This window comes from Ctenocephalides felis, unplaced genomic scaffold (assembly GCF_003426905.1).
Source record: "Ctenocephalides felis isolate EL2017-DRISC unplaced genomic scaffold, ASM342690v1 CF-g0.4_SCAFFOLD_01604, whole genome shotgun sequence".
Classification (NCBI taxonomy): domain Eukaryota; kingdom Metazoa; phylum Arthropoda; class Insecta; order Siphonaptera; family Pulicidae; genus Ctenocephalides; species Ctenocephalides felis.
The window spans coordinates 7,971,930-7,985,502 of NW_020537758.1; the positions used below are offsets into that span (position 1 = coordinate 7,971,930).

General features: G+C 28.2%; 1 protein-coding gene across 1 annotated transcript; it reads left to right on the forward strand.

The window, feature by feature from the left end:
- The first annotated feature begins 854 nt into the window (after positions 1 to 854).
- LOC113373150 (putative transcriptional regulator cudA) lies at positions 855 to 12,083 on the forward strand. The gene is made up of 4 exons (XM_026613463.1): positions 855 to 952; positions 6,947 to 7,250; positions 9,861 to 10,231; positions 11,857 to 12,083. The coding sequence occupies exons 2-4, from the start codon at positions 6,947 to 6,949 to the stop codon at positions 12,040 to 12,042; spliced, it is 861 nt and encodes a 286-aa protein (XP_026469248.1). The 5' UTR covers positions 855 to 952; the 3' UTR covers positions 12,043 to 12,083.
- Positions 12,084 to 13,573: the final 1,490 nt, after the last annotated feature.

Genomic DNA, 13,573 nt, shown 5'->3' on the forward strand with positions numbered 1-13,573 from the left:
ACAAAATGTTTAGTAATATAATTTTATTATATATATATATATATATATATATATATATTTATAATATATATATATATATATATATAATATTAAATTTCATTTTGTTTATAATATTTGCATGCATGTATTCTGCTCATATGTTATTCTTAGAAATCCTCGTAACACAATTCTTTTGTTTGTAAATATTAAGTATCTCGTATTTAGCAAATGTGCAAAAGTATTGTTGCAAAATTGATAAGATTAAATATTTTCGTATCTGGTGTATTCTATTTCACGTTATTTTGTTTATAAAAATTAATCCATTTAAAAACAAACGTTGGAGATATCAGACGACACATGACACATATTGTTTCTTAATTAAAATTCGAGTAATAAAATAAGATGTTTTGTCTTTGGGTAAATATAATAATAATCATAGTCGTTTGTGAATTTATGAGGCTAGATTATAATTGATAGTGTTATGTAATACATTTGTTTGTTTAATAAATTTTAATTATAATCGTGTAGAATCCGGGATCCAAGGTGGAAATCCGGAACTGCTCCGGTTACCTTATATATATATATATATATATAATATATATAGTAACTACTTTTATTTTTATTTTATAATTTATGTTAATAATTTCATTTATTTAATTATAAGCTTTAGTGTATTCTTAAAATTTAAATTTAATTTCGTATAGACTCTCACTAAATTTTAGTTAGTAATCAAATCTTCGTGCAAAAAGTCCAAGTGATTCAAGACAGATGTAGACAGGTGTTAATTTTGTATGGCAGGTGAACGCACGTTTTAAAATATTGATATGCAAATCCAAAAATCACATACAAACACACACATTCATTTTCCAATTGTGGTGTCATGTGATTCAGAATGACTTGGAACGTCGGAAAAACACTATAGATTTTCTGGTGCAAATATAAACTTCTCCTTTGGTAAAAATGCAGAAATCAGGTGAGCAATTCAATGAAACTTGTAACTTTTTCATTTAATAAAAACAAATCTATTTACAACCAAACATTCGATTCCTTTAATCGTCATAGTTATTATTATTACAAAAAACGTAATTAAACTAATTTTTAAATTAAGCTTCAATATTTTATACGAGACTATACAAATGTTTATATACCATAAAATAGCTAATAAAATTCTGCATCAAACTGCATATCTAGATTTACACATCATCTTTATGAAAATACCTGAAAATCTTGCTCAAACCTTCAACAAGACATTAGCACAAAAAAAAAATTGTCATTTTTTTAAATTTTTTAACAAATCTATCATGTTATTTGAAACTATACAAATATTTATATATTAGGTTGTCAAATATCTCTCTTCCGCTTTTTTGCTCTTGGTTTAATATACAAAAAGGCGGAAGGGAGATATTTGACAACCTTATATCGTAAAATAGCTAGTTACATTCCGCATCAAACTGCATATTTAGATTTATACAGCATTTTTATGAAATTACCTGAAAATCTTGCTCAAACTTTGAACAAGACATCAGCTCCAAAAAAAAACTTGTGACGTTTTTCAACATTTTTAAACTAAGCTCTAATATTTTATAAGAAACTGTACTAATGTTGATATATCATGAAATAGATGATAAAATTCTTCATTAAACTGCATAATTAGATTTACACATCATCTTAATAAAAATACCTGAAAATCTTGCTCAAACTTCGAAATATTTATTCATTTATTTATATCAGTGTATGTATTTGTTTCTATTACGAAATCGTCTATAATTTCTTCAACACTTTCTTCACGTCCACAAGACTCTAGAAGAATACCAATTCACCAAATGGTGCAAATTTACCAAAATTGAAACCAAAATTACGTGATAGCATCTCTGAATGCATTATTAAGTCGTTCAGTAGGCGAGACGCGTCCGAATTAATTTTTTTTAAATTCTCCACATGAAACCGAAAGTCGTCTACTGCCAACAAACAAACTAAACTCTTGAAACTGTCTCTTCTACGGCGAAAGTTTAATAATTTAATAATTGAATGACATTTGTAGTGATAATAACACTCATTGTGTTTATGTTTAAAGGGTTCAGAGACCTTATGATGAAATTAGATATATTGCATGACATATGGTGTGATCCAAATTTGACGATTCCCACCGATATTTCATCTTATGACAGCTTATTAATTCTATATAAAGTTTTATTGCTAATTTTCTACAAAACTGTTCAAAAGCGATTTTTATCTCGCAGTTTTTCTAATTGATTTATTTTAAATTTGTCTTAATGAATAAAAATAAGAGACTACGTTTGAGACGTTGCAAGAATATAAATTTTTTACTAACATGAGATAGGAATTCTAGATTTAATTCAAAACAGTTTTGAAACATTTATTAACTTTCCGAAGAAGTTTATGTTTTTGTCAAAAAATCCGATTTGCTAATTTTATGTTTTCTCAACTTTCTCAAATTAGAGAACAAAAATAAATTATTACACATTTTGGTAAGTTCAACTAGTTATTTTGTGTCTTTTCATTTCCAATTGAATTATATTTTAAGATTTCACCTAATGATTAAATTTTTACCAACTAATAATCCTAAAAATTTGAATAAAAACATTTAAAATTATAGTTTAATAATTTTATTGATAAATTTAAAATGGGATTTCTTGGACTTTCTTCCAATTTTTTTAACTTCTTGTATGGTAAGTTATAGTAATCATCCAAAAATCGATTTTTTTTGCATAAATTGACGTTTCAGAGGTTTCAGAATATTTATTTATTTATTTATTTATTAATTTTACAATCCGGCGGTATAATAATATTATAATAAGGCTTAAGTCAATATTTTATAGGTTTAATATAATTTAATTAACTATTAGCTATTTCATTACTTATTTATTTATTATTTAATTAATTTACTATAAACTTATTTATATTTAGGTAATTTTAATTATTTTTAAATATAACTAGTTTGTTTGTTGCAAGTATTTTTTAAAAATTTAATAGGTATTTTAATAATCTTCACAATACCTTTACAATATAATTATTTTATTTAACAAATTTTAGGTTATTTTATGATATTTTAGCAAATTGAAGTATCTTATATTATTATTATTTTTATTATTATTATTATTATTATTAATAATATTATCATTATCATTTTTATTATTATTATTAAGTATTTTTGCAATATAAGTTTTTTTTCTTTTACAAATTTTTAGGTATTTTGATGAAGGAAATATTTTGTTTCACATTTTTTTAATTTTTTAAGTATTTTAAAATAGAAGTTTTTGGTTAACTAATTATTAAATATTTTAACAATAACAGTCATATAAAAAAATTAAAAATTTTTTATATGACTATTATTCTGGCATACCTCAGAAAAAATAGATGTATGTGTGTGGACACGTATGTGTATCGACGATTTTGGAAGCACCATCAACCGATTTGAATTTTTCAAAAATCATTCGATCCCTATTGATGGGGAGATGTTCTGATTAGTTTTTGGCAAAGGTGGGTCCAGCCGTTACGGAGATACGGAGCAAAGAGTGCAGAAAATATAAATTGAGTGATACGAGAAAATAGAAATTGAGATACGAGCATCCGATTTGAATGATTCAAAAAATATTCCACTAGTATTGACGAATAAAGAATTTATTAAGTTTCTTGCAAAGGCAAGTTCAGCGATTTCGCAAATTCAAAAAAAAAGGTTTTTAAAAATGCCATTTGTTTAAAATCAAATATTTTCAAATATTTCGAGAAATTTCAAAATTTAAAAAAAAAATCAAAATGCTCAATAAAACCGATTTTCTATCCCACGTTTTTACAAAATTTGAATTACGGTACGGAAAGTTCTAGTAATTTTTCTTAAAGCACGATGCCATGCATCACTAGTTTCCAATTAAATTATATTTAAACATTCCCCTAAATGATTCAATTTTGCCCAAGAAATTTATATGAAAATAATAAATTGCAAAGATAAAAATATTTTATGATACTTGAAACCATAATGGTTAAATTATATTATAAAAATTTCATAGATATATTTGAAATATGAATTCATGCATTTCTTTGCATTTTTTTTTATAAAATTAGGATTTCATTTCTTACATTAATGTTTATCCCCCCTGGATGTGTATTTTGCGATCAGTTTGGCGAGTCAGTAGAGTCCCCACTTTTCCCCAATTAGCTAAACCATCATACATATATAAATACAGAGAAATTAAGTATGGTGGATTTCAAATCGTCATTGTTTATTGTTCTATATTGTTGTATAAAATAATTAATTTTTATTTTACATTAATAGTTTAACATTTAATTAATTAAAGGTGAGAAAATTCATTAGTGGAAATTTTTATGTGTCTCGATTTTTTGTCAAAATAATTTTGTGTGTGAGGACGAAATATGAGGATTTATGTTTAATAAATTTAATGTGTCGACAAAAGCTAAAATTAATTTAATTAATTAAAATATGCTGAAAGATTTTAAAAATCGCAATTTCTGATCAAAATTTGGTGGCAAAAATTCTGAAATCCAGAATCTTAATACTTAGAAAAATAACGGTTTTTCGAGCAAATGAAGATTTAAAAAATGATTTATTTTGCATATTACAAACAAATGGTAAATTAAACTAGTGGTGTATGTGCCTTAAGGCAAATTGCTGGAACTTCCCGAACCGTAACGAAACGTTAAAAAAATATAAAATGTTTTCGAATAGATTATTGTAAAAACTGTAACTTTCAATATTATTAATTTATAGACAAAATATAAGAGCTTATGTATTGGACGATGACGTTTATATAAGTTTACATAAAAAGTAAATAAATAAAACTTTATCAAACGAAGTTAAAATGAAGTACCTTATCTCATATTTTTGAAAATTATATAAACTGAATTGCAAAAGTTTAAAAAAATTATCTCAAGTACATAAGTGAGCTTTGAAGTTTTAGCTGAAATCAAAGCAAAAATCCGATTTATTTACGATATACAAACAAAAATTTCGGAGAAAAATATTAATTTTGAAATAATTTGTTCCCCAAAAGCAATTGTTTTGTCAACACAAGCAGAAAGTTTTATGAATCATTCAAATCGGATGCTTCGTTCTTGCAAAAACTGTCACTTTAGGCACATTTCGCTCCGTATCTCTAAAACGGCTGGACCTGTATTTGCCAAAAATAAATCACCACTTCTCCCTATCATTATGAAATGAATGTTTTTTGAAGCATTCATATCGGATGCTCCGTTCTCTCAAAAATTCGATTTATATTTAATGCACTCTTTGCTCCATATCTCCGAAGCGGCTGGACCTGCTTTCGCCAAAAACTAATCAGCACATCTTCCTATCAATAGGAATTGAATGTTTTTTTGAATCATTTAAATCGGTTGATCCGTGCACCCGAAAACGTGGACGATATATTGCGGACACACAAATCGTTAAAAATTCATTTATTTTTGGCGTTTTTCTTCGTTTTTTTGCAAATATCTCCTAAAATATACATTTTAAAGAAAATCATGTAATGAACAAAATAATGTCAATAAAAGTCTTAAGGGGGTCTTCCTATGTGACGGCCTGTTTTTAGGGATATTTTCGTATTTTTTTCTACGACCAGTAAATATTTAGAGCTTCAAGTTTTTTTATCATTTATTAACACATATTTGGACAGTATAAATATAAAATTCCAGCTACATGCATTTTTTCTGAGGTATGCTACAATGTTCAGAAACCTCTGAAACGTATAGATATGCTAAAAATTTTATTTTTGATTTTTGGTCCATTACTATAACTCGCCTTATGGGAAGTTGAAAACATTTGAACAAAATTTATAAATCGATTTTCATTTTTACTTTCCCGAAGGATAAGAATGTTTTAGCCAAATCCAATTTGCTAGTTTTGTTTCTTATGACGTTGTAATTCATTCTGAATCGTTTGACACTAAAATTTATGGTAAAGTTTAATCTTTCATTTGGGGAAATTTGATAAGGACTCACGCTGATTAATTTTCTCGCAAAAAATCCTTAAATGATTTTAAAATTTTAGAAACCGTTTGAAAAATTTCTGTTCGAAGTCCTGCTGATTAGATTTTGAAAAAGATCAGCTGGGTTTTTTTTTTCGTAATTAATTGTAGAATTTTCTTTGCTGCTCTAATAAAACTTTGCACATTGTTAGTCAAATTTAACATCCCAAACCATGATAGAACTATAAAAATTAATTTAAATCATAAAAATTCATGAGCAGCGATTTTAACTTAACTGATTTTAAAATTTTAAAAACCGTTCGAAAGATTTCTGTTGGAAGTCCTGCTAATTAGATTTTGGTAAAGATCAGCTTGGTAGTTTTTTCGTAATTAATTATAGAATTTTTTGCTGTTCTAATGAAACTTTGCATATTGTTAGTCAAAATTAACATACTTAATCATGATAGAACTACAAAAATTAATTTAAATCATAAAAATTCATAAACAACGCTCTTAGGACATTCACTGTGTATATTCCAGTGTGTGTGTTCTAAATTATCATTATTATTATTATTATTATTATTATTATTGTTATTATTATTGTTATTATTATTATATTATTATTATTACTATTATTATTATTATTATTATCTTACTATTTCTATTATTGTTATTTTGTTATATTTTATTATTTTACTAGTAATATTTTGTTATTCAGAAATTTTATTTATATTATGTATTCATTTTATTTTTATTATTATTTGCTTATATTTTACATTAAATCATATTATGGATATTATTTTATTTATTCAAATTTATATTAGGTTGTCAAATATCTCCCTTCCGCTTTTTTGCTCTTGGTTTATAATACAAAAAGGCGGAAGGGAGATATTTGACAACCTAATATTATTTTTTATCAATATTACTTGGTGTTAATAAATTAGCAGTTGTAATAATTATTGAAATTAAAAAAAAAAAAAAAACAGTGTGTGTTTAGTACTAATTTGTAAACTATCTATTTCCAGATGAAATCTTGCCGCCTGCCAATACTTTCCTCGATCCTCCTCTTTGTCTCGATTGCTGCAGCAGCAAAAATGCAGCAGCAAGTGACCTTTATGCCTGCTGGCACCAGCATTTTTCACTTCATCAGATCGCCACATAAAAGTGCATTCGCCATAGCAACTCCTCATCTGCGCCAAATGTTCGTGGCAAGATATTCTGCTCCAGCAGCCTCGAAAATAAGGCCTGCTGCAGCAGTTGCAGAAGTCACCGAACAGCAAGACGATGTATATGAGACAGCAGGATCGCAGAAAACTTACCAACAACCTGGTAATAAAAGACAAATTGTACAGTAAACGGAGCGTTTTGGGTCTGAATTTTTTTTTGTGCTCCGAATTGCATGAAATGTCGGAATTAGGTTCATCTTACCCTCATGTTCAAAAGTAAAAACATTTCGGGTTTCACTACCCCTCTGGGGAATGACACCACTTCTCAATTGTGTAATTACATTTTTTCAAAATAACGTCGGAAAAAAATGTCTTTTAAAGATTTTTAAAAAAACTAATACTTTTCAAGCTACTGGCCACTAAAAATTCATATATTTTTGGCGTTTTCCTACGTTTTTTTGCAAATATCTCCTAAAATATACATTTTAAAGAAAATCATGTAATGAACAAAATAATGTCAATAAAAATCTTAACTAGTGGGGTGTATGGCATCGTGCCTTAAGGCAAATTGCTGAAACTTCCCATACTGTAACGAAATGTTTGAGGAATACTGAATGTTATCAAATAGATTATTAAAATATTATAACATTGTCTAATATTTATAAGAATTATATAAACTGAATTGCAGAGTTGAAATTGTTTGTTTAAAGTATATTAGAACTATAGTCAGAATTAAAAATAAAATCTGAATTATTTTCGATATACAAAAGATTAAAAAAAAAAAAAAAATGAAACAAAATTTTTTTGCCAAAATCAATTATTTTGTTAAGACAAGCTGAAAGTTCTTTGAATCATTTAAATCGGACGCTTACAATTAGTTCTCTCAAAAACTGCCATTTTTTACATATTTAGCTCCGTATCTTCGAAATGGCTGGGCCTGCCTTTGCAAAAAACTAATAAACACTTTTCCCAATCATTACTAATTGAATGTTTTTAGATCATTCAAATCGGATACTCCGTTCTCTCAAAAAGTCGATTTCTATTTTCTGCACTCTTTGCTCCGTATCCCCGAAACGGCTGGACCTGCCTTCGCCAAAAACTAATCAGCTCTTTTCCCTATCAATAGGAATCGAATGTTTATTGAACCATTCAAATCGGTTGATCCGTGCGCCCGAAAACGTGACTGGAAATTTCTATCCATACATACATACACACACACACACACATACACACACACACATCCATTTTTTCGGAGGTATGCCAAAACGTTCAGAAACCTTCAAAACGTCGAGAAATGTTAAAATTTTCAATTCCGATTTTCGGCCCATTACAATAACTTACCCTACGGGAAGTTAAAAAAAAAAAAAAAATAGGAACAAATTTTTTTTTTCAAAATCAATTATTTTGTTAAGACAAGCAGAAAGTTCTTTGAATCATTTAAATCGGACGCTTAGTTCTCTCAAAAACTGCTATTTTTTACATATTTAGCTCCGTATCTTCAAAATGGCTGGGCCTGCCTTTGCCACAAACTAATAAACACTTCTCTCAATCATTACTAATTTAATGTTTTTTAGATCATTCAAATCGGATACTCCGTTCTCTCAAAAAGTCGATTTCTATTTTCTGCACTCTTTGCTCCGTATCTCCGAAACGGCTAGACCTGCCTTCGCCAAAAACTAATCAGCTCTTTTCCCTATCAATAGAAATCGAATATATTTTGAACCATTCAAATCGGTTGATCCGTGCGCCCGAAAACGTGACTGGAAATTTGTATCCATACATACATACACACACACACATCCATTTTTTCTGAAGTATGCCAAAATGTTCAGAAACCTTCAAAACGTCGAGAAATGTAAAAATTTTCAATCCCGATTTTCGGCCCATTACAATAACTTACCCTACGGGAAGTTAATAAATCGGTGTTTTATAAAGTGTTCCAGGAATAATATTAAGCGAGATTTGAAAAAGCAAAGTCGTTTTTTATTTCGTTCAAGATTTAATTGTTATATTTAAAGCCATCTAGTGTCGAGGTTTTATATTTTATTTCGGTTAATTTGGGTTTTATGGTGCTCAACATAAGCTTTAAAATGAGTGCTGTTACAAATTTTTTGCGGGTAAAATGAGTGAGCTATTATGCAAATAAGAAGCATATACAATGTTTTTTTCTTTTAAATCATATGGTTTAATGAGCGCCATTTCTACCAGAATTAAAGTAATTCACATTCCATCTAGAATTCACTTTAATATAGACATTTTGATGGATTCTAGCAGATTTACTACTTTAGTACAAACTATTTTCAGAAAACTCACGATTTTATAAAAACTTTTCTTTCTGATTTTTTTTTTAAATCGAACTTATTTTCATTATAATAGGTTGTCAAATATCTCCCTTCCGCCTTTTTGTATTATAAACCAAGAGCAAAAAAGCGGGTATTTGACAACCTAATATCCCAAAAATAATAAAAGATACGTATATAAGCATATAGATAAAAATCGAAGGGATCTTTCTGACTTATTATTGTTTCTTATTATTTTTCTTCCACACAAAAATTGACAGAGTTATGAATGTTTAAAGACTGCGCGGCCGCGCAATCAGAGTCTTTCTCGAGCCCTTTAACCGATCGCCCTTTCAAAATGAGAGGAGTTACGTTAAATGAGATATATATATATAATATATATATATATATATATATATATATATATATATATATATATATATATATAATGCTGTAGAGGGTGATAAATATTTTTGATGCTTATTTTCTCCCAGGTTTAGGTCAATATGCAAATGCCATTCCTCAACCAGCTTTCGCCGAAGACATAAGACGTCCAGCTATTGAAGCTATACAAAAAGCTTTGCTGCTCCAGCAACAGACATCACAGTTGCAACAACAGTCCCTTCAGCAACTACAGCAACAATCCATGCAACAGATTCAACAAAATCAGTACTATCAACCTCAACAGCAACAGTATTATCAACCTCAGCAAGTTCTAAGCAACTCAGTATTGCCTCAGCAGCAGTATTACCAGGCACCAGCAAATGATCAGTACTATCAACAATCGACACAGCAAGTGCAACAATACTATCAACCGCAATTCGATCAACAACAGTTGCAGGCTTTGTTTCAACAACAATATCAGGTAAAAACTAGTGGTGTATGGCATCGTGCCTTAAGGCAAATTGCCGGAACTTCCCGTACCGTAACGAAATATTCGAGGAATTTTAAACGTTTTCACATATATTATTACAGATACTGTTACTTTCATTATTTTTGCTATCTTGTTTGTTATATCTTAGCAAATCAAATGTAAATCATAAATCAATTATTACATTAACAATAGTCATTTCATTTCGAATTCAATTTCAAAAAAAATGTTTCGTAATTTGTACAATATTCAAAAACTGCTCCCGTATAGTCACAGTCTAAACGCATTTGCGAATATTTTTGTGCGGCGTTTTCACTTATACTGTGCTTTTCTGGGTGGCATTTTCACGTTTTTCAATAGTTTTCAAAAATTGAAAAAGTGCTCCCGTATAGTCATAGTCTGAATGCATTTGCAAATAATTCTGTGCGACAATTTCACTCATGCTGTGCTTAGCTTGGCGTCATTTTGACATTTTTTCAATAGTTTTCAAAAAATTGAAAAAGTGCTCTCGTATAGTCACAGTCTAAACGCATTTGCAAATAATTCTGTGCGACATTTTCACTTATACTGTGCTTAGCTTGGCGGCATTTTTACATTTTACAATAGTTTTCAAAAAATTGGAAAAGTGCTCCCGTATAGTCACAGTCTAAACGCATTTGCAAATAATTCTGTGTGACATTTTCACTTATACTGTGCTTAGCTTGGCGGCATTTTCACATTTTACAATAGTTTTCAAAAAATTGGAAAAGTGCTCCCGTATAGTCACAGTCTAAACGCATTTGCAAATAATTCTGTGTGACATTTTCACTTATACTGTGCTTAGCTTGGCGGAATTTTCACGTTTTTCAATAGTTTTCACAAAATTGGAAAAGTGGTCCAGTAAATAAACAGTCTAAACGCACTTTGGTAAACATGTGTACCAGATTGGCGCTTAGACTGTGCTTAGCCTGGGTAATTTTTTGAATTTTTAAACCAAAATTACAAAAATATTTTTTGAAAATAAAAATTTTAAATACAATTTTTTTTCCAAAAGCAATTATTTTATCGAAAAAGCAGAAAGTTCTTTGAATCATTTAAATCGAATGCTTAGTTCTCTCAAAAATTTCCATTTTTTTAACATTTAGCTCTGTATTTCCGAAACCGCTAGGACTACCTTTGTCAAACTAATAACCACTTTTCCCCGTCATTTCGAACTGAATGTTTTTTGGATTTTTGGATCATACAAATCAGATGATCCGTTCTCTCAAAAACTCGATTTCTATTTTCTGCACTCTTTGCTCCATATCTCCGTAACGGCTGTACTTGCCTTTGCCAAAAACTAATCAGCACATCTCCCTATTAATAGGAATCGAATGTTTGTTAAACCATTCAAATCGATTAATTCGTGCACCCGAAAACGTGGACGAAAAAATGCGGACATACAAAACACACACACACACACATCCATTTTTTCTGAGGTTTGCCAGTAAAATGTTCAGAAACCTTCAAAACGTCGAGAAATGCAAAAATTTTCATTTTCGATTTTCGGCCCATTACTATAACTTACCCTACGGGAAGTTAATAATGGATACATTGGGAAAAGAATTCAGTAATAAACTTTGTGAATTTTTAATTTCTAGCAAAAGACGGGTCCAGTGCAGTTCCAACAGCCATCAGCTGCAGCATCAGAAACTAGTTATAATTTAGCTGAATCAGCAGCAAATATTGAACATCAGAATACTAAACAGTTGGGTGTTGCTTACTCGCCTTCAACGGATGTTTCTAGTTTTAAATATGCAAGTCAAGGATTGAACTATAATTTTTGAAAATATTTAGGAACAAAATTGTTGTAAGTATTAATTATTTATAGGCCATATATTGTTATATATAGTTGTAAAAATTATTTGTTAATAAATTTCATACGTTTAGATTTTTTATTTGACTCATCTTTAGTACTGAACTTTTTTCTTTAATTTATAATTTTTGGAAAAAAATTCAATAATTTCATAGTTATTTTTTTTTTCAAAAATATATATGAGTGCTTGGTACAAAATATTCGAGTTATTCAAAAAAATGATTTGGAAAAAAAAATCTTTAATCGAATTAAAATTAAAGTTAAATATTCTGTTTTTACGTGTTTTATAAATTACATAAAAAATAATACATCATAAACTCATATTTAGATAATTTAATTTATCAAATTTTTTATAGCTAAGAGTAAAAACAGAAATAAAAGTTTTCCCAAGATTTTGCGTGTCCACGTTAACCTAAAATGACGCGTCGATCCAGGTTGCGTGCACTTTTAGGCAAAAACTAGCTCCTAACTGCATTTATTAGGAAAACAATATACAATATGAAGTCAAGTTATAAAATATGACTTATAATACTATTATAAATATTTTTTAATTAAATCGAGTAAAACCCTATGTTTATATTACGTATATTGCAAATTGCAAACTTGGACATATTGTAGCGAGTTCAAATCTAATTTATTTGAATTTTTCGTATAGAAGATTATAGGAATATATAGTAAATTTCATCTAGTTTCTGCTAAGCTAACTAGAAAAGAGTGCCTGGTACAAAGTTTTTGAGTTATTCAGAGAAATGTAGAAAAATGTCCCGTGTTTTTCTATTGCGTTAAAATAATAATATAAAAATATATAATATAATAATATAAATAAATAAAATAAATAATATAAAAAATTAAAAAATCGAATCAAAGTCATTTTGTTCAAAACTTTTATATCGGAGTTTATATAACTGTTTTCATGGAAATGTAATAATTTTTTTCTAGTTTCACTCTACATAACTGAAATGGGGTCCTTTCATAAAAAATTTGTGAGTTATTTGTCAAAAACCAAGAAAATGTCCAAAATTTTCTATCGCATTCATTAAAAAAATAGATTTCAAAGTCTTTTTTTTAAAAAGTTTTATATCGGAGTGTATTTTAACGGATTTGTGCTACATTTTATATAATTTCTGCTAAGCTAATGAGAAAAGCTAAGCTCCTGTGCCTAGTACAAAGTTTTTGAGTTATTCAAAGAAATGTAGAAAAAATGTAGCAAGTGTGTGGGTCCAATTTTAGTGTTTTATGGACTCTTTTTTAATAAGTTTAATTTTATCGAAATGGCTAAATTTCAATTCTTTTTGATTTAGCTGATTATTTACATATATTGGAAAGTTCATGTGAAGTCTCTTGGCAAATTGCCACTTACTTCTAATTTATTACGCATTTTTAGGAATAACAAATACCTAAAAATTATTGATTTTATCTTACAACTTGTTTTTTAAATTAACAAATTTTTATTCATTTTTTTTCAACAAATTCTGGATATTAATTTTTAATTTGTTTATTAA

Bases quoted from the DNA above. Each gene is read 5' to 3' on its own strand.
- LOC113373150 (XM_026613463.1), top strand. From the start codon at position 6,947: ATGAAATCTTGCCGCCTGCCAATACTTTCCTCGATCCTCCTCTTTGTC. The intron at 7,251-9,860 runs GTAATAAAAGAC...ATTTTCTCCCAG, and splicing joins GAAAACTTACCAACAACCTG to GTTTAGGTCAATATGCAAAT. The intron at 10,232-11,856 runs GTAAAAACTAGT...TTTAATTTCTAG, and splicing joins TGTTTCAACAACAATATCAG to CAAAAGACGGGTCCAGTGCA.